The 19,025-nt window shown below is 40.7% G+C and overlaps 1 protein-coding gene across 1 annotated transcript; it reads right to left on the bottom strand.

Annotated features, from left to right (window-relative positions):
- Positions 1 to 16,000: 16,000 nt before the first annotated feature.
- LOC138301760 (uncharacterized) lies at positions 16,001 to 16,453 on the bottom strand. Its single transcript, XM_069242269.1, has one exon. It carries the CDS (start codon positions 16,451 to 16,453, stop codon positions 16,001 to 16,003), a length of 453 nt encoding a protein of 150 aa, XP_069098370.1.
- Positions 16,454 to 19,025: the final 2,572 nt, after the last annotated feature.

Raw genomic sequence — 19,025 nt, 5'->3', positions numbered from 1 at the left:
CACTACAAGCCAGTCCACCCTCCTACAGTACATCACTCATAAAATGTTCCAGGACATCATTGATAACATCAGCAATGACATCTGAAATTGCATAATTGATGACAACACTGGGCATGATGAGAGAGCGCAGCACACTGACAGCAATGCTCAATACAAAAGCTTATTCATATAAGTGATGAACAGCAAACATCACGAAACCTTGATCACAGACTGGCATAGTTAGAACTAGGATTCCCAGGGTTAGGAATTTCTTAGACATTTACTTGGTAATAGCTTTGTTACCATTTGGTGAATCTCCTGCAAACTTTGCATATGTCAACCCCATGGAGAGGAGACCGCTGCGGAGCTTGTGGTCTTCCCCCAGGCCAAATACAAGGTTTCCACTGGGATGACCGGCAGAAACGTCAGAAGTCTGATCATGGAGACAAGGTCAATGCCTTCACACAGAGTGTATTCCCAGCACCCTCAGAATGCACACCCTCTGCCGTAGCAGACAGTGCCTATTCCAAGGGTGCTGGGCAGGGGGACCCCAGCACTTGCTGTTCACCAGCCTTTTTATGGCGGGGTCCACACTATGAAAAGGCTAGTGGAAAATGAACTCATGATCAGTACGGCGGTGCTGAACTCAGCAGCACTGGTGTGGCTGACCACGACTCGAACCGCTGCCACTCCGCCGGGAACCATGTTCCTGGAGGTGATGGCTGTCCCCAAGCAATCCAACTACCAATATAGCTTATTGTTCTTTTTGTAATGTATAGGTGGATGTGAGTCAAATTAGCAAACTATGTAGAGTTAGGAAAAATATTTGTTTATTGATTTATATATTTTTTTATTCTTTTTTTTAAAAGCTTACAATAAACTTTATTCTTTCTTTGAAATTATCTTGAAAATACTGCAGTACTTTTTGAAATATCAAAAAATAATTTCTATATCACAAAATACAATTAGACGCAATATAGGATTGTTCTTATCTGTTTGTGAAACCAAGTTTTTAGGTTTTAAATGAAAATATGGCTTCCATAGGTTGTAAAATGTACACCATTCGGATGCTACAGTTCTGCAATGGAATATTTTATATTCAAATGAAATGAAAAATGAAAAATAGAAAACATTTCATGGTCATGAAGGAATGGTGAGATGTCTTTGATCACATGTCTTCAAATCTTTTCAAACTTAGCAGCATTTAAAATACTTCACTTCTACTTTTGTCACTGACAAATATTTGAAAACATAAAAGGTGTTTACGGAAACATAGAAATTAAAATGGAAAATCTCACTGTCATCTCAATTTCTAATCAAACTCAAGTTAAGTGACCTAAATCATTGTCACAACAGTAGGAAACCATAAAGTGGGAATTGGCATATTTACTAATGGAGGAAAGTAGATGGAGTTACAGATTCCATTTCCAACCTCCTTCACCAATCCATATTGCTTCATTTCCTTTCAAACCTAAATTATTTTCAATACCTGCTTTTTGACTTACTTTCTGGCCCAAAAAATGAAACTGTGTCCCACAAGCCAAACCCTAACCATCTTGCATGTGCACTGGCATACAAGAATGTGGAACACAGAGGCAGAGAATCACATGTATTTACAGAGTCCAATACTACTAAATTACACCAACAACCATAGAGATTCAACTCACTGTTGCAAAGCAATACACCTGGATTTATTTTTCGAAGACATTAAATAGAAATTCAAAATTATATCTCATCACCTCCATCCATATATTTCTTTAGAAAAAGGGTACATTTCTTTATGGACTACTGTTCAAAAATAATAAAAAAGCATTCATTTTTAAAAAAAAGACACTTGTAGTAGGACAATTACAACTTGCCCCCATTGAACACAATACCTACAAACCAATACCTGGAGAAGCAAAAATGGAAACTAATCTGGTAAGACTAATAACAATTTTTCAAATGTTTCTACACACCTCAACCTTTGTAGTAAAAAGTTTAGTTGGAAGCAATTGACAAAGAGAGCTCCATTATTAGTTAGCTATTCAAAAAAAGAAAATGCTGCCCACTCAAGAAAAATACACACTTAACAAGAAGAGAAATGATTAATAGTATAACTGCAAGGCATTATGAAACACCTGTCTGAGAAAATCTACATCAAACAATTCCTTTTGAAAGAAAAAAGACAGAGGCATTCATGCAGAAACAATATTTCCAACATATTTTTAATAAGGCGTTTCATGTGAAAAGAAAATTCTTCAATTTCACAATACATAAACTCAAAACCCTTGACCGTTTAGTTCAAAAGTATAAAATACAGAAACTATGGAAAAAACAACCAACAAAGTTACACTTTTGCAATATTTTTCATGAAACCTGGAAACATACATCAAGCACTGAAACCATACTTTCGTTAAGAGACTTAACTTACCATCAACAGAGTAAGTGTGTGTTCTCAGTCAAACATGAAGGGCAGTGCTCTAAAGATTTACAAAAATACACACGTCAAAGAAAAATCAATATCTAGTGAAGCTTTGCAAGACAAAAATGAACCCTAAATATGAGTTGAATTGCACTTCTATTTGTAACAGCAGAGACACATCCATTCTGAAGCTAAGGTAATTTCTAATGACATGAAATCTCATCACAACTTGAAAAAAACAACTTCTACAAAATGCAGATGTCTATCTATTTTGGATAATTACTAACCTTCAAGGCAATTCTTTGGATTGTATGGGAAATCATGTGTGACTCCACATTCCATCATTTCAAAATGCACTCCACACGTCATTCAACATTAAGAAAACTTGTGAAGACATACTACTTTTTTTTAAAAACACCATCAATGCAATTGGAAGAACAAAATTATGTTCTACTTCACTTACTCCACCACAAGTCAACAATATTGTGGACTCTATCCAATCTAAATACTTTGATGATCTCTCTAAGAACACATACAGTCCAGATAATGCCTTTACTCTGAATGAATCAGAACATCAATTACTGGATTTATCCAGTTAGAAATCTTGATATCAAGAAACAGTTTCTTAAATCACTAATCAGATTTGAATTTTGTTGGCGAAGAACACATTATAAAAAGCAAGCAAAAACGATCAATTCCCTTGAAATAATGATGATGAGCATACATTTGCCTTGGAGCATAAAGTACTGCCTTGTAAAACCAGACCACAACTTCATGCTTTCAAAAGTAATTCATAGCAATTTGGAAATATATCTAATCCCCACAGAAACCTAAGTTATACAAAAACATTTTGTATCCTTTCCAAGCCATAGTTAGAATGCAGCCAAAATCTGCACATTTTCACCCACATGAGTTCGTACAAACACTGAAAGGAAAAGTTATTTTTCTCCCATTACATTTCGACAAAAATATGTCCATTATCAGAATGAAACACAAAATAGAGGGGCACTTAGTGGTTTTAATTAATATAATAGCTACAAAAGAAAAAGAGGGTGTGAGAAAACCTTGGCTAATTGCAGAAGTCTCCTAACTTTTTACCCCCATTTTTCACTTATACTGGTGTTTTTCTGGCTCTGACGGTGCCATGGGCACTGCTAATCATATCCAGGGTCTGTTCTTGGATGCAGGTTTAGGGGCCCTAGCACAGGTAGTGCACCCATAGGAGCATTGCTATGGTGCCCAGAGTCATTTTAAAGGCAGGCCTGCCTTGCTGGCTACTTTTATGTTACAGTTAACCCCAAATCCAACTTTGGAATTAAAAGTACTCCTCCAATGTCTTGCACTACCTAATTTCTACATATAAGTCACCCCTAAGGTGTGCCCTAGGTGCCCCCAGAGTTAGGTGCAGTGCAACTATAAGCAGTGACTTTATACAATATGTTTTTAAATCCTGGTGAGGGAAAATAGCCAAATTCATGTTTCCCCATTGTAGTGAATGGGCTCTATAGGCTAACATGGGGAGACTTTATTTTTAATTAATAAAGTCTCAAAAGGAGCTAAATATTTTAGGTTTGGTATTAAACTTATTGTTATAATTAATCTAACAACTTGCCAGTGTTGAATTTGATATAATTAATTCAGGAGAGAGTTTTAGAACTCTTTCTGAAAGTTACCAGTTTTAGCTCTGTAGTGCCCTTCTCTGAATGGTGGCTAGCCTCTGACTGCCTTGATGAGGTGTAACTTGGCCTGGGCTGAACACAAAGCTAGTGCCTGGGGGAGGACAACTGCCTCAGCAGATGGTGAAATAGGAAGGAGGAAAGGACCCTTGGACCAGCAAGTGGATCTCTCCATTTCCTGCAAAACCAGACAGCCAGGTGCCTCCTATTTAGATTAAGAGAGGGATGGAAAGTGGCGTGCCAAGGGAAACCTAGCCACACCAGTGGGTGGTCTCAGCCAGACCTAACCTCTGAGATTTAATTTTTGCCATCTTGGATTTTAGGAGAATGCTGCTCCCTGGGATTGATTTTTGCCACACTTCCCAGGAAGTGGTTACTCAAGAAGGTGGTGGCCTGCATGTGATTGGTCAAGAGACCCCCCTCCCACTTTCCACCCCAAGAGTAAGGTTAAAATTAGCAGAGCTGCAGTCCCACCTCAGATCCCTACAAGGAACAAGCACAGAAGAAGAAGGACTGTCCTGCTGACCTGCACCTGGACACTCCAGTCTGAAGGACTGCTCTAGCTGCACACTTCGGCTTCTAGAAGAACTTTGCCTGTCTTCAACTGCTTCAAGAATGGACTCCCTGTTTGCCACATGTAGAAAATAGCTGACCAGAGTCCCTTCCATCAGGCCCCGAAGAAACTGACCAGCTTACCTGTGACCAGTGGTTATTTTTGGATTTGAGTGAGCTGCATTTTGGGAGTTGGAGTTTAACCCTGAAGGAGCAACTTAGACCTTTTGGAACCTTGGAGTGAGTTGTGGACTCCTAAAGGTCCTTCAAAGACCTTCTGGAAAAAGATCCAGAAGTTTAGAGATGTTTGGGGCAACTTTCTAAAAATCTCCATAAGTGGAAGAGATGCATTGTGGGAGCTGTAGTCCTAGACACAAAGAGGCAAATGAGAGCCTCTGAACCCTTGGCTGGTGTTGTGGACCACTTTCTTGAATTAAGAAATACTTCTGAAAGTAAGTGTACATCATTGCCTTGTGGGTGGTCTGAACTTTGGACTTTGTCCCTGTCCAGTGCAACCTTTTTTAACCCTTTGAGCATTAGTTGCTTCTAAGCGCAAGATTTACTGTCAATCTCTAAAATGTATCTCTAATTCCCCACATTGATTTTTTTTTCATTTTCGTGTCATTTTAAAGATAAACATACAATCTATTTTCATAAATTGCTGTTGGACTTTGATTGTGTTTGTGTTTTGCTTAGCCACTCTTTTGTGATTTTTAAATGCTTGACACACCTGTCCCCTAAAATAAGCCTAACTACTCGTTGCCAAGCTACCAAGGGATAAGATGGGATTAATTTACTGAGACCTGACTGTACTAGTGGAGGGTAGTGACCTATTTCTAAGTATAGGTACTTACCTGACCTTATCAATAATCGACTTTCCAACAAAGGGCAACAAGTAATTAGGATAGACAAATTCAAGAAGCACTACATTACCTTCAGAAAAAAATATTATATACTATAAAGATTATGAGGTTGCTAACTACATCTCCTCTACGTACTTGTCATTTAGAAAATAAAGTAAAACAAGACAATTTGAACAGATTGTTGAAGAACAAGCTAAACAAATCTATGACTATTATAGTACATAACCACTACACTCAAGAGACAGGATGGGTGATGCTTTTGAACCGTATCAGATGAAGGAAGCTAAAGGAGAGCCTATTAGTGTGTGGGGAAAAACACTAGAAGCAAGATGTTATCCACATTTGATCCCCACTGGGAAAGGTGGACTAAATGATGATTGTCCAGTCAAATTTCTGCACGTTAGTACCAAGCTACACGATTATATTTAGAGGACCCACACTTTTGACAAAAATATTAAATATATTTTACACTACTATATGAAAATATTACTTTCTGTTACTTCATATGTTGTTGCACATGTTAAGTGAAATAGAACTGACTTTACTAATATAATAGCCCATGATTTTGTTGAAAAGGTACATGAAAAAGATGGAAATTTAAAATGTAACTTAAGCAACATGGTGGCATGTCAATGATGGACAAATGAATATTGGTTTCAAAGACATGGGGAATTGAAATGTATATAAATTTAGGACCCCCTACTTGGTTTATTAGTTTAAGCTCAGCTGAGTACAGATGGGACACTTTGTATCAATTTCTTATCAAATCTAATGTAAATATTCCGGACATTAACTGCAAAACACTTGCAGAAAAATGTTCTTTGTATCCTGCCAGTGTCTGCAGATATTTCAACCAAAATTTCCAACTATACTTCAGTACTTATCTAACAAAAAGAAAAATCGCATTGAAGTATTGATCACTTTTGGAGAAAAGAGTATCAAGTAAGAGGTGCACCACACCTTCATATGCTTTTCTGCCTAAGTTTGGATACAAGTCTGATTACTCAGTTCTAAATGTTATTGGACATTTTGGGGGTCATTCTGACCCCGGCTGGCGGCGGAAGCCGCCGGCCTGGCTGGGACCGCCAGAATACCGCTGCGCGGTCAAAAGACCGCCGCGGGTATTCTGGGTTTCCCGCTGGGCTTGCGGGCGACCACCAGAAGGCCGCCCACCAGCCCAGCGGGAAACACCCTTCCATGAGGATGCCGGCTCCGAATGGAGCCGGCGGAGTGGAAGGGGTGCGACGGGTGCAGTTGCACCCGCGCGATTTTCAGTGTCTGCATTGCAGACACTGAAAATCTTGGTGGGGCCCTGTTACGGGGGCCCCTGCAGTGCCCATGCCATTGGCATGGGCACTGCAGGGGCCCCCAGGGGCCCCACAACACCCCATACCGCCATCCTGTGCCTGGCGGCCAAAACCGCCAGGAACAGGATGGCGGTATGGGTGTCGGAATCCCCATGGCGGCGCAGCAAGCTGCGCCGCCATGGAGGATTCCCCAGGGCAGCGGAAAACCGGCGGTACACCGCCGGTTTTCCGTTTCTGACCGCGGCTGTACCGCTGCGGTCAGAATGCCCAAGGGAGCACCGCCAGCCTGTTGGCGGTGCTCCCGTGGTCGGTGGCCCTGGCGGATTTTACCGCCAGGGTCAGAATGACCCCCTTTATGTTAGTTGTGACATGCCAAAAGAAAAAGAACAGTATGGAACTATGTGAGCACATTTTACAGTTTCAATTACAGAAGTGCGGGAAATATCACTTAAGTAAATATCAGAGCAAATCTAAACATTACTCAAAATGTCACTTTGGATTTCCAAAACCAAATCTACAGAAAGGAAGAGTCAACAGTTTAATGGTATCTGTAAGACATGCGATTATCAGCAAATCACAGAGCACCATTAACAGTGTTAGAAGACCACAAGCATCACAGTGGATCAATGACGACAACCCTTTAATTCTACATATGCAGGATGGTAACATGTATACACAATTTGTTGCATATAACTCAACAGCGGTTGCACCTTATGTTACTTCCTACATTACAAAGGCAGAAAAAACACATATGAAGTGCAAGCAAGAAATATCTGCTGAGCAATCCTCAAGTAAAAGATTATAAAGATTTAGCCTACAAATGCTATCTCACTGTGAGACTGGTAACATTGAAGCTTGTGACCACTTAAGTTCCTCAAGCTTATATAGTACATCATGGGCAATCATGTGGCTTAGCTTAGGCTTGTCATCATTAAGTCAAAAAGTTCAGAAGAGCCTACCCAAAATAAAATATCTTGCACATTTTGATACACAAACAAAAACGTTTTGAAAAAAAGTAGGTTGGACACGTACTACTCAAAGAGAAGCCCATTATTTGAAAAACTATGCTTTTACGAAGTCTCCCAGCTGTACACATATAGAAACAACATGACAAACAATGTAAACACTGGAAAACTTTGAGTAGAAGGTACCAATGGTTGTTAAATATGTCTTAGTAAACCTACCCTTATTAATAATCATAATCAAAGTTGTGACAAAGAAGAACAGAAAGGGTTTGACTTTTTAGCATAGCTACAGCTATTTAAACCATGGCAAAAATTAGAAGAACTTATTGGCTCCTTCCAGTCCAATGAATATGCATTTAATGTTTGTAAAAGTGACATTGCCTTCTATGATTTTCAGATATACTTTCCAAATGATGAATCAAGAAATGGAAGAGAACAATATTAGGGCATACATTCAATGCAAACCTGTATCTATTAACAATACTTCCAGGACTGGTGACCCACCTTAACAACCAATTGTTGATACTGAAACTGTGGTTGTCATGAACAAGGCTCTCCATGAGTAGACCAAGTAAAAAAGGACTTTGATAATTTTGATTACTTAGTATCTCAACTAAATAGTGAACAACTTGGAATTTAAAAATACATAAAAGAATCATGTGGATCATGTTCTTCAACATGAAAATTGAATATATGAATGTGGTACTTAGGAGTCTAAATTGCAATCTGTAAGAAGACATGAAATATGGGGAAACATTTAACATATTAAAGTAATTACTGCTGACCTAGATCAAGTAACTGGCTATAATTGATCTTGTGTAGCTACTGCTCCTACTGGCTTAACAGCGCATGAAATCAAAGGAATTACCTTACACAACCTATTGTGATTACCTGTGGAGCATGATAACAAATGGAAAACTTGAAATTATATACTAAATCCTGTCAGGAACTTGGTAGAGTCCCCACAAATTTAAAGTTTTGATTATAAATGAAGTTAGTATAATCTCCACATTAATGTTGGCATTTGCTCATTTTCATGCAGGAGGCAGTCAAAATATTGTATTATGTGCTGTTTGAATGCAAATACGTTAGTGTGTTTAGAGACTTATTACAACTAACACCTATCAAAGGGCAACCAATTTTCAACAAAGTTGTACGGGCAAACTCAAAATTGCTTGGGAAGTATAGGCAAGCTAGACAATGTCAAAAGTTGATTGGATTTCAGACATACACTGTTAACACAAAATATAAAGCAAGCTAATAATGAACATATGTCAAGATATTGAGAGACACTGACATTGTAGCAAATTAAGCAAATATTGTGCGGGCTAAGGGCTTGATGTACAAGAAAATTATTTCTTACCCTTTAAACACCCACTAAACTTATGCATTCCCTTCATTCAAAATCAAAACCTATTGTTTGTTTAATGCCAACTGTAGCAGAATATGTATAATCAAACTATGACAAGCTCCATCTGAAAAAAGAAACAACTGCACAAATCCTTCTAAAGATGAAGTAGAGAATCACAGACTAAATATATCTATGAGTAAAGCTTTAGCTAATAAATTACAAAAGATGGAAAAATCAGTTTCAAGTACACTGGGAATAGAGGAAAATGTACAGTGATGTAAAAACTGCTGTGTGATTTTACATTGAAATTTAAATGTAGGAAATGGACCAGTAAATGGCGCAATGATATTTGTAGTGGACTATATGTTTGGAAAAATTCAAGACATTGACCTTATTGTGGTCACAGCTGACCACATTAAACAGCAAGGACACATCCCTTGATGTGTTTATGAAATATGTATATATATATATATATACACATACATATTATATATATATACATACATATTATTATTATATATATATATATATATATATACAGTATATATATATATATATATATATATATATATATATATATATATATTAGAGAACAGTTTCCTTTTAGTCATGTGCAGTAGCAATACACAAATCACAAGGAAGAAGCTTGGATTATGTACTTATTAACATGGAGTCAGCTGTATTCAAATAATGTATAACATATGTTATTCTTTCTCCAGTCACAAAAAGTATAGGACTGTATATTACTGATTTCAATGAGACAAGAACTAAAACAGACAGTAGCTGTGTAACAGAATATAATCATTTGGTAAACCGAGACACTCTTCTTGTTGATCAATATCCAACTTTGTTAAAACCTAAAATGTCTTTTTAAAGAATAACTGAAACAAAGTAAAATAACCAATTGGATGTGCCTATCGTTTAAAAAAGACAGAAAGCCAAATACACAGAGATGCCATGATATTAGTTCCAACTTCAGAATGGTATAATTTGTTTCAGCTATGTAATTATGAATCTTTTTACTCACCATCTGTCAAAGAAAAAATCCAGCAGAATGTAGATCAGCGCTTCTGCAAAACATTGATAACTCTTCCTGACCAGATTTTCTCACTCACCCACATATTCCATTCCATAAGTGTCATAAGAGATATGGTAACTATGTGTAGAGGTTTACATTTCTAGCAATGAACACCATGATGCTCAATAATTCTGTATGGGTGTTCTAGGAATAATAACTACAGAAAGTCACCCAGACTGTACTCTACTCTAGGGGACATGACTGTTTCAATTCTCAACATTCAACCTCCACTGTTCCAAACCTTCAAAGATTTGTATAGCTACCAATACCTGATTATGAAACAATTAAAACATTACATTTAACAATTTAATATCAGTGGTGTTTAAAACAACATGGGGGTTATTACAACTTTGGAGGAGGTGTTAATCCGTCCGAAAAGTGACTGTAAAGTGACGGATATGCCACCAGCCATATTACGAGTTCCATAGGATATAATGGACTCCTAATATGGCTGGTGGTATATCTGTCACTTTACCGTCACTTTACCGTCACTTTTGGGACGGATTAACACCTCCTCCAAAGTTGTAAATAACCCCCTATATGTCCTAACTGTAAATCAGAGCTTGTCTCCACACTTAATTTAAAGATTTGTTGTCAATAACAGAAAAATAAATACTTTTATTTCTAACTTTACTGCTTCACAAATGTCTGTTTCGGAACACACCAATCCAATTAACGCCATGATTTTTCATCATAGAGAGGGCACTATACAATCTACTTAAAGCATAACACAGGTTGGGAAAAATGTAATGATACCACTCTTAGTTTTTCACACAGACTTTGTAAAAGTTTATGAGACAGTTACCTATTTATTTTACATCAACGGTTCTAACCTATGATGTTACCATTGTTATAATGCTAAAATAGTACTTGTGAGTTGTACTTAGAAAATTCAGAACACATGTCATTATGTGGTCTGGTATGGATGATGACATTTTTAAAAAGTCTGCTGTACCTATTGCTGTGTTCTATGCTTTCAGGTTACTTAGGTATATGAACAGTTGGACATCTACAGCATGTATTTTATTTACATTCTACTTTATTTGTTTTTCGCCAGTATTTCATGATGACTACTACCATATGATCATCTTGAACTGTAAATGTTCCACAGGATGATGTAGTACTGTAACAGATATGGTAATTGTGTCTGAAAAGACACAAAAAGAAAAACAAACATGGATTGATTCTGTATTATGTTGATTAAATACAATCAGATATCACTTTAGTAGTGTAGTATAAACTTACCATGTAGTATGAAGTCACCATAAGCCACATGTTTACCTTAGCTTATACTTGAATTTCTGATTCTTGAAACCCATTTGGTTGATATTGGTAGAACCTGTATATCTTTTGAGACATTTGGTATGTTCCAAAAATAACCTTTTTAATCTTTTGTGTGATTTTTCAGTTTTATTTTTTTCTAAACAAAGTCAACACAGCAAATCAAAATAATTGTCTAAACAGGAGGACAACAAATATGCTGCTATATTGTACCTTAATTTCACAAAACATATATTGGCATAACAGTACCGGGAGAGCAAACTGATGGAGGGACCGATGTACTGGGTTTTGGTGGAGGGGCTGATGGAGGAGAATAAGTAGAAGGAGCTACTAGAGGGACAGATGCAGAGGGTAGTGATGAAGGTGCAGATGCAGCAGAAGAAGTCGAAGGTGTTGGACTATGTTGGACTATATATATAAGAAGTGGCCACTGCTCGTGTTCCTGCTTCAACTCATTCCATCTCCTTCTGATGTCTTCTTCCCTCACCCGCCAACCCATTGGAATAAATTGCTTGTAGATGTATTCTCATTCCCTGGTGCCAAAGTAGTACAGCTTAATGTTCCCCCAGGAAAAGACTTTGGGGGTCATTACAACCCTGGCGGATGGCGGAGAACCAGCGGTAAGACCGCCAACAGGCTGGCGGTCTTACCTTGGTGAATTATGACCATGGCGGTTACCGCCATGGTCATCCGCCGGTTCTCCGTCCCGCCCGCCAGGGCTGAAACGACCGCCGGGCTGGAGACCTGGGTCTCCAGCCCTGCGGCCTTCAGTATACCACTGGCGGTATTTGAACCCGGCTTTCCTCCGTGGATTTCCAGCGGTTTGAACCGCCATGAAATCCATGGCGGTAAGCACTATCAGTGCCAGGGAATTCCTTCCCTGGCACTGATAGGGGTCTCCCCCACCCCCCACCCCAACTCCCTCCCCTACACTCCCCACCACCCCTGCCACCCCCCAAAGGTGGCAGGGCCCCCCTCCCCACCCCGACCCCCAACATAACATTACTCACACACACCCGACACGCATGCAGGCACCAACACACACACGCACACATCCATACAGACATTCCCACAGCCATACATGCACTCATTCCCAAACACACAACACCCCGCAAGCATACACGCACTCACACACCCCCATACATACACACACGCACACCCCCATACACGCACACAACACACAACACCCCCCTCCCCTAACGGACGATCGACTTACCTGTTCCGTCGATCCTCTGGGAGGGGACGGGAGCCAGGGGGGCAGCTCCGCCGACACCGCCACGCCAACAGAACACCGCCACAGCGAATCACAGGACGTGATTCGCTGGGCGGTGTTCTGTTGGCGTGGCGGTGGAGCAACCTCCACTTCCCCGCCGCCCGCAAGTATGGCTGTTAGCTCCTCTCTGTCGAAATAACGACAGAGAGCAGCCAACAGTCATAATACGCCGAGCGGCAAACCGCCTGCACAGGCGGTCTTCCGCACGACGGTCCCTCGGCGGTCCTGCAAAAAGACCGCAGAGGTCGTAATGACCCCCTTTGTTACATAGATTGCATGTAACAAGTTTGGCATTCATATTTTCCCTCCAAGTGGCAAAGAAAAACATTCCAGCACTATGGAGTCCTTCAATATTTTACTCTGTGCCACTTATTTTACCTTCCACAGGATCACCTTCCTCAGACATTGCAGTTCTTCAAAAACTCAAAGATTCCTTCTCAACAAAAGATTTTCCCTCTTGCAAAGATCACAACCATTGTCTTTGATGCTATCAATTGGCATGTGGATATGAGGTATACACTTCTTGTTTCCTACAATTGACAGAATTCTAAGCCAATGATATGCTGTTTTACAAAACTAAAATACTGCAGTAGTATCTCAATACTATTGCACTACGCTTAGACTTCATAAACACAACCTACAGTTGCAATACTAACATATTTGCTTTTAAAAAGGTGAAGTAGCCATCAAACCCTGGATCCATATTTTAAATATAAAATTATTCTTTGGTGTGACCATAATTAAAACATTTTACAAAAGTACCACAGTAATTTTGAAGAAGCGCAATTGAAAGCAAAAGGTTGAGACAGACAACACTGACGTTCATAATGAAATTTGAACTACTTCCAAATTACAGTGTTACCATATCTCTCTCTCTCTCTCTATATATATATATATATATATATATATATATATATATATAAAACATAGTGAACAACATTATATGATTAGTGTGAGAAACTGGGTTCTTGGTTTCAACAGCCACAATGCCTGTCAGGGTGAACCATGAAAATCACTAAATTAACCCATGCTTAACTCTTTGGTTACTTGGCACAAAAGCAGTCAAGCTTAACAGAGAGGTAATGTGTCTATTTTTGTAGCATGCAAATAGTAATAAAGTGAAAACACAGCACAAGAAAAATTCTACATCAATAAAAAAAATTGTCTATTTTAATAATTAATATGATGCAAAAATGACATAAATTCAATCTGTAGAACCCGCATTATGAATTTAAGTTTAAAGTGAATACTAGCATGTAAAAGATCAAAATGCCAGTCATGAATCTCTAGTCTCACAAGATTGGACCAAAGTTGAAAAATATAGCGACCGTGATGGAGTGTGAGTTGGATACAAAATATGGGATAGGCCTGGTTGGAGCTTACCTTTGATCTTAAAAGAAATTCCAAGAATAACATTCTGAGAAGGTAGAAGTTCAGTGGTACAAGGCTGCAGGCAGTGTCTGACGAGAAATCATAGTGATTAGTGAGTCGCTGGACAAATTTGCTGTGAAGATTTCCACATTCAGTCATAGTGGAGTGGACATTGATGGAGGCTGTAGCAGACGAGGACTCCACAAGGCAGGATAGCCCTTCTGTGAAGGACTACTGAACAGGAATAGCAAGGTCTGGGTTCAAGATGGTTGGATCCTTTTCTGTCCCTGAGGCTCTGATCAGGATGCTAGCCCACTAGCCCTTGGAGTCACTCTGGTAGTCTTGTGTTCAAGCAGTTGAAAAGGGTTCGCGCACCAGGGCTGGCCTCTAAGGGTAAAAGACAGGCTTCAGGCAGCAGAAGAGTTCTTCCAGGGCATCGAAGCAATCCTCTAAAGTATGCTGCCGGCCACTGTTCCAGAAAATGAACTGAAGTTTAGGTTTGAAAGGCCTATTTCTACATCTGGTACCATCTTTGAAGTAGGAGAAGATTCTATAGAAGTACTGTAGTTTCCTGCCGCACCATCTCGAGCTCCAGTCTGGCTGTGTGAACATTGCAGTGGTGACAAGTCCTTTGTGTTAAGGCAGTGCATAGCCTGCTCAGTTGCAAGTGGGGCTGTGCCCAGCTCTGCCCCCCCCCATCCTGCCTGTGATGGCCCATCCAGGCACACCTAATCCCTCTATTGTGTGGCTTTCTGTGAGGAAAGAACAAAGTTCAATTGCAGGCATCAAACAGGGCAGGAAAATGCCAACTTTCTAAAAGTGGCATTTTCAAAATTGTAACTTAAAATCCAACTTTATCATTAAAGAGAGTTTTGAATCACGATTTCCCAGACACCAAACATGAAATCTTTAACTGTTTCCAATCAAATGCTAGTACTTATTAAATATAATATGGCAACCCATAGTTATCCATAGGAGGGGTAGGCCTCTCATTAGTGAAAAATGAATTTAGGGTTTTATTCACTGCCAGGACATGTACAACTTAAAAGTGCATGACTATTTTTTAATTGCAATGTGTCCTACCTTATGAGCTGCCTGGGGCCTATCTTAGGGATTACCTGTATATAATAAAAGAAGAGTTTAAGGCTTGGCAAGGGGTTTATTTTGCCATGTTGAATTGGCAGTTAAACTGCAATCAGGATAATGTGGCAGACCTAAGGCATGTTTTAAGCGGTTGTTTGAGTGGGTAGCATGAGCGCTGCAGGCCCCCTGGTAGCATTTAACTTGAAGGCCCTAGATATATAGTAGACCACTCTACTAGGGACAGTAAGTGAAAGTTGCAATCTGATGTAAGCCAATTCTACCATGTTTGAGGGAGTGAGCACAAGTACTTTGGGCGCTGGTAGCAGTTGTAAAATGCACAGCAAACAAAAATAAATTCAAATAAATAAAAGAGTAAAGGCAAAATGTCTGGCCCCTGGCTGAAAGTGAGAAGAACTTCACAACCTCATGGGTGTTCCCATCACTAAGGTGAAAGAACCTGGACAGACAATCAGCACTGGAGTGGTCTTATCCAGGGTGGTGATCCACTGTGAAGTCCATTCCCTGTAGGGGGGGCGGACCACGTCAACAGCTTGGGATTTTCATTCCTCCTTTGTATGAGCCATCTAAGTGGTTTGTGGTCTGTGTGATCCTGAAAGTAAGTCCTAAACAAATATGATCTCAGCTTTTTCATTACCCAGACCACAGCAAAGTGTTCCCTATCAATAGCACTCCACCTCTGTTCACAGGGAAGTAGCCTCTTTGAGATGAAAGATACAGGTTGGTCTACACCTTCCTCATTTATCTGTGACAATACTACCCCTGTTCCATGCCTAGAGGCATCACTTTGCACAATTAGTTATTGGGAGAAGTCAGGGGCCTTGACTACAAAGGCTTTACACATGGCCTGTTTGAGGATGTCAAAGGCTCTCTGACAGTCCTCTGTCCAAATCACCTTCTTGGGCTGCTTCTTGGAAATCAGCTTAGTTAAGGGGGCAACAATAGTGCCATATACCTTACCTCCTTCATATCCAGTGAGGGCTAGGAAAACTTTCACTTCTGTATGGGGTTTAGGTGGTTCCGAGACCAAGATAATCTTTGTTTTGGCCTGGACGGTTTGCACCTTGCTCCAGCCCACCATATGTCCCACGTATACCACAGAACCCTTCCCCATCTGGCACTTATTGGCCTTGATAGTCAGGTGTGACTGTTGAAAGGCCTTAAGCACTTCCTGTAGGTGAAAAGGATGGTCCTCCCAGCTGATGTTGTAGCCAGCTATATCATCCATGTAAACAGTACTGAAGGCCTCCATTTCAGCTAAGAATGGGTTCTCCACCCCCTGGAGGGTGGCAAGGATATTCTTCAAGCCAGAGGGGATCACTCATTATTGAAAGTGGCCCTCTAGGCTAGTGAATGCTGGCCTTTCCTTGACCATCTCAGTCAGGGTAATCTGTGGGATGGGGTGAATATCAGTTTTGGTGACTGAGTCCCCTCAGACCATGAGTTCTGGGGTGGTGCCAAGTGAATACCAGCACCACTGGCCTGATCAGGGACAACTCAAATACTCAATCACTCCTAATTGCATTATCATGAAACCCTCCTCCTTAATGCTGGCCCTCACTTTGTCAGACCTCCTGCATATTTTGTTTTTGGCTAACAGGCTGTCCACAGTATCAATATTATGGGTACACAAGTGTGTTAGCCCAGGAGCGACGACAAACAGGGAGGCAAACTGTACCAACATCTGACAACAGTCCTCTTGCTGTTCTAGGGTCGGTGTAAGGGAGAGACTGACAAATTCCACTGAATATCTTTTTTCCTTAGATAATATGATATCAGGGAGAGGTTCACTCTCCTCTTCCACTCCATCATCTGTCCCCAACAGCATAGTAACCTCACAGCTTTCATAGTAAGGTTTGATGCAAGTGAGATGGGGTACCCATAGGTGGTTCCTAGGAGTTCTTGAAGTCCATGATGTAAGTGGCCTCCCCTCCTCTCAATCAGCTCACAGGTCCCTGTCCAACAGTGTTAAAGGACCCTGGGCTCCACTGGTTGCATAATCCACACCTTTAGTCCAGTCAGTCCACTAGGATAGTGTAGGAAGTTGGCTCTGTATGTACTATTTTAAAGTAAGAAATAGCATGCACAGAGTCCAAGGGTTCCCCTTAGAGGTAAGATAGTGGCAAAAAGAGATAATTCTACTGCTCTATTTTGTGGTAGTGTGGTCGAGCAGTAGGCTTATCAGAGGGTAGTGTTAAGCATTTGTTGTACACACACAGGCAATAAATGAGGAACACACACTCAAAGACAATTCCAGGACAATAGGTTTATGTATAGAAAAATATATTTTCTTAGTTTATTTTAAGAACCACAGGTTCAAGATTTACCATCAATACTTTAAATGAAAGGTACTTCACTCAGGTATCATAGGAACTTTGAATCAGCAAAATAGCATATACAATTTTGACAAAATTGGCAATAAGCTATTTTAAAACTAGACAGTGCAAATTTCAACAGTTCCTGTGGGAGGTAAGTATTTGTTAGTTTTGCAGGTAAGTAAACCACCTACAGGGTTCAAAGTTGGGTCCAAGGTAGCCCACCGTTGGGGGTTCAAGGCAACCCCAAAGTTACCACACCAGCAGCTCAGGGCCGGTCAGGTGCAGAGGTCAAAGTGGTGCCCAAAACACATAGGCTTCAATGGAGAAGGGGGTGCCCCGGTTTCAGTCGGCCAGCAGGTAAGTACCCGCGTCCTATGAGGAGGGCAGACCAGGGGGGTTTTGTAGGGCACCGGGGGGGATACACGTCAGCACAAAAAGTACACCCTCAACAGCACGGGGACGGCCGGGAGCAGAGTGCAAACAGGTGTCAGGTTTGCAATAGATTTCAAATGAGACCCAGGGGTCTCTTCAGCGAAGCAGACAGGCAGGTGGGGGCTCCTCAGGGTAGCCACTGTAGGAAAGTACCATCTTGCCTGGCATGTTACCCCCATTTTTCACTGTATATATGTTGTTTTAGTTGTATGTGTCACTGGGACCCTGGTAACCCAGGGCCCCAGTGCTCATAAGTGTGCCTGAATGTGTTACCTGTGTGGTGACTAACTGTCTCACTGAGGCTCTGCTAATCAGAACCTCAGTGGTTATGCTCTCTCATTTCTTTCCAAATTGTCACTAACAGGCTAGTGACCATTTTTACCAATTTACATTGGCTTACTGGAACACCCTTATAATTCCCTAGTATATGGTACTGAGGTACCCAGGGTATTGGGGTTCCAGGAGATCCCTATGGGCTGCAGCAATTCTTTTGCCACCCATAGGGAGCTCTGACAATTCTTACACAGGCCTACCACTGCAGCCTGAGTGAAATAACGTCCACGTTATTTCACAGCCATTTTACACTGCACTTAAGTAACTTATAAGTCACCTATATGTCTAACCTTTACCTGGTAAAGGTTAGGTGCAAAGTTACTTAGTGTGAGGGCACCCTGGCACTAGCCAAGGTGCCCCCACATTGTTCAGAGCCAATTCCCTGAACTTTGTGAGTGCGGGGACACCATTACACGCGTGCACTACATATAGGTCACTACCTATATGTAGCTTCACAATGGTAACTCCGAATATGGCCATGTAACATGTCTATGATCATGGAATTGCCCCCTCTATGCCATCCTGGCATAGTTGGCACAATCCCATGATCCCAGTGGTCTGTAGCACAGACCCTGGTACTGCCAAACTGCCCTTCCTGGGGTTTCACTGCAGCTGCTGCTGCTGCCAACCCCTCAGACAGGCATCTGCCCTCCTGGGGTCCAGCCAGGCCTGGCCCAGGATGGCAGAACAAAGAACTTCCTCTGAGAGAGGGTGTGACACCCTCTCCCTTTGGAAAATGGT

The sequence above is a fragment of the Pleurodeles waltl genome, chromosome 6 (assembly GCF_031143425.1).
Source record: "Pleurodeles waltl isolate 20211129_DDA chromosome 6, aPleWal1.hap1.20221129, whole genome shotgun sequence".
NCBI lineage: Eukaryota > Metazoa > Chordata > Amphibia > Caudata > Salamandridae > Pleurodeles > Pleurodeles waltl.
This window is presented reverse-complemented; position numbering and strand designations above follow the sequence as displayed.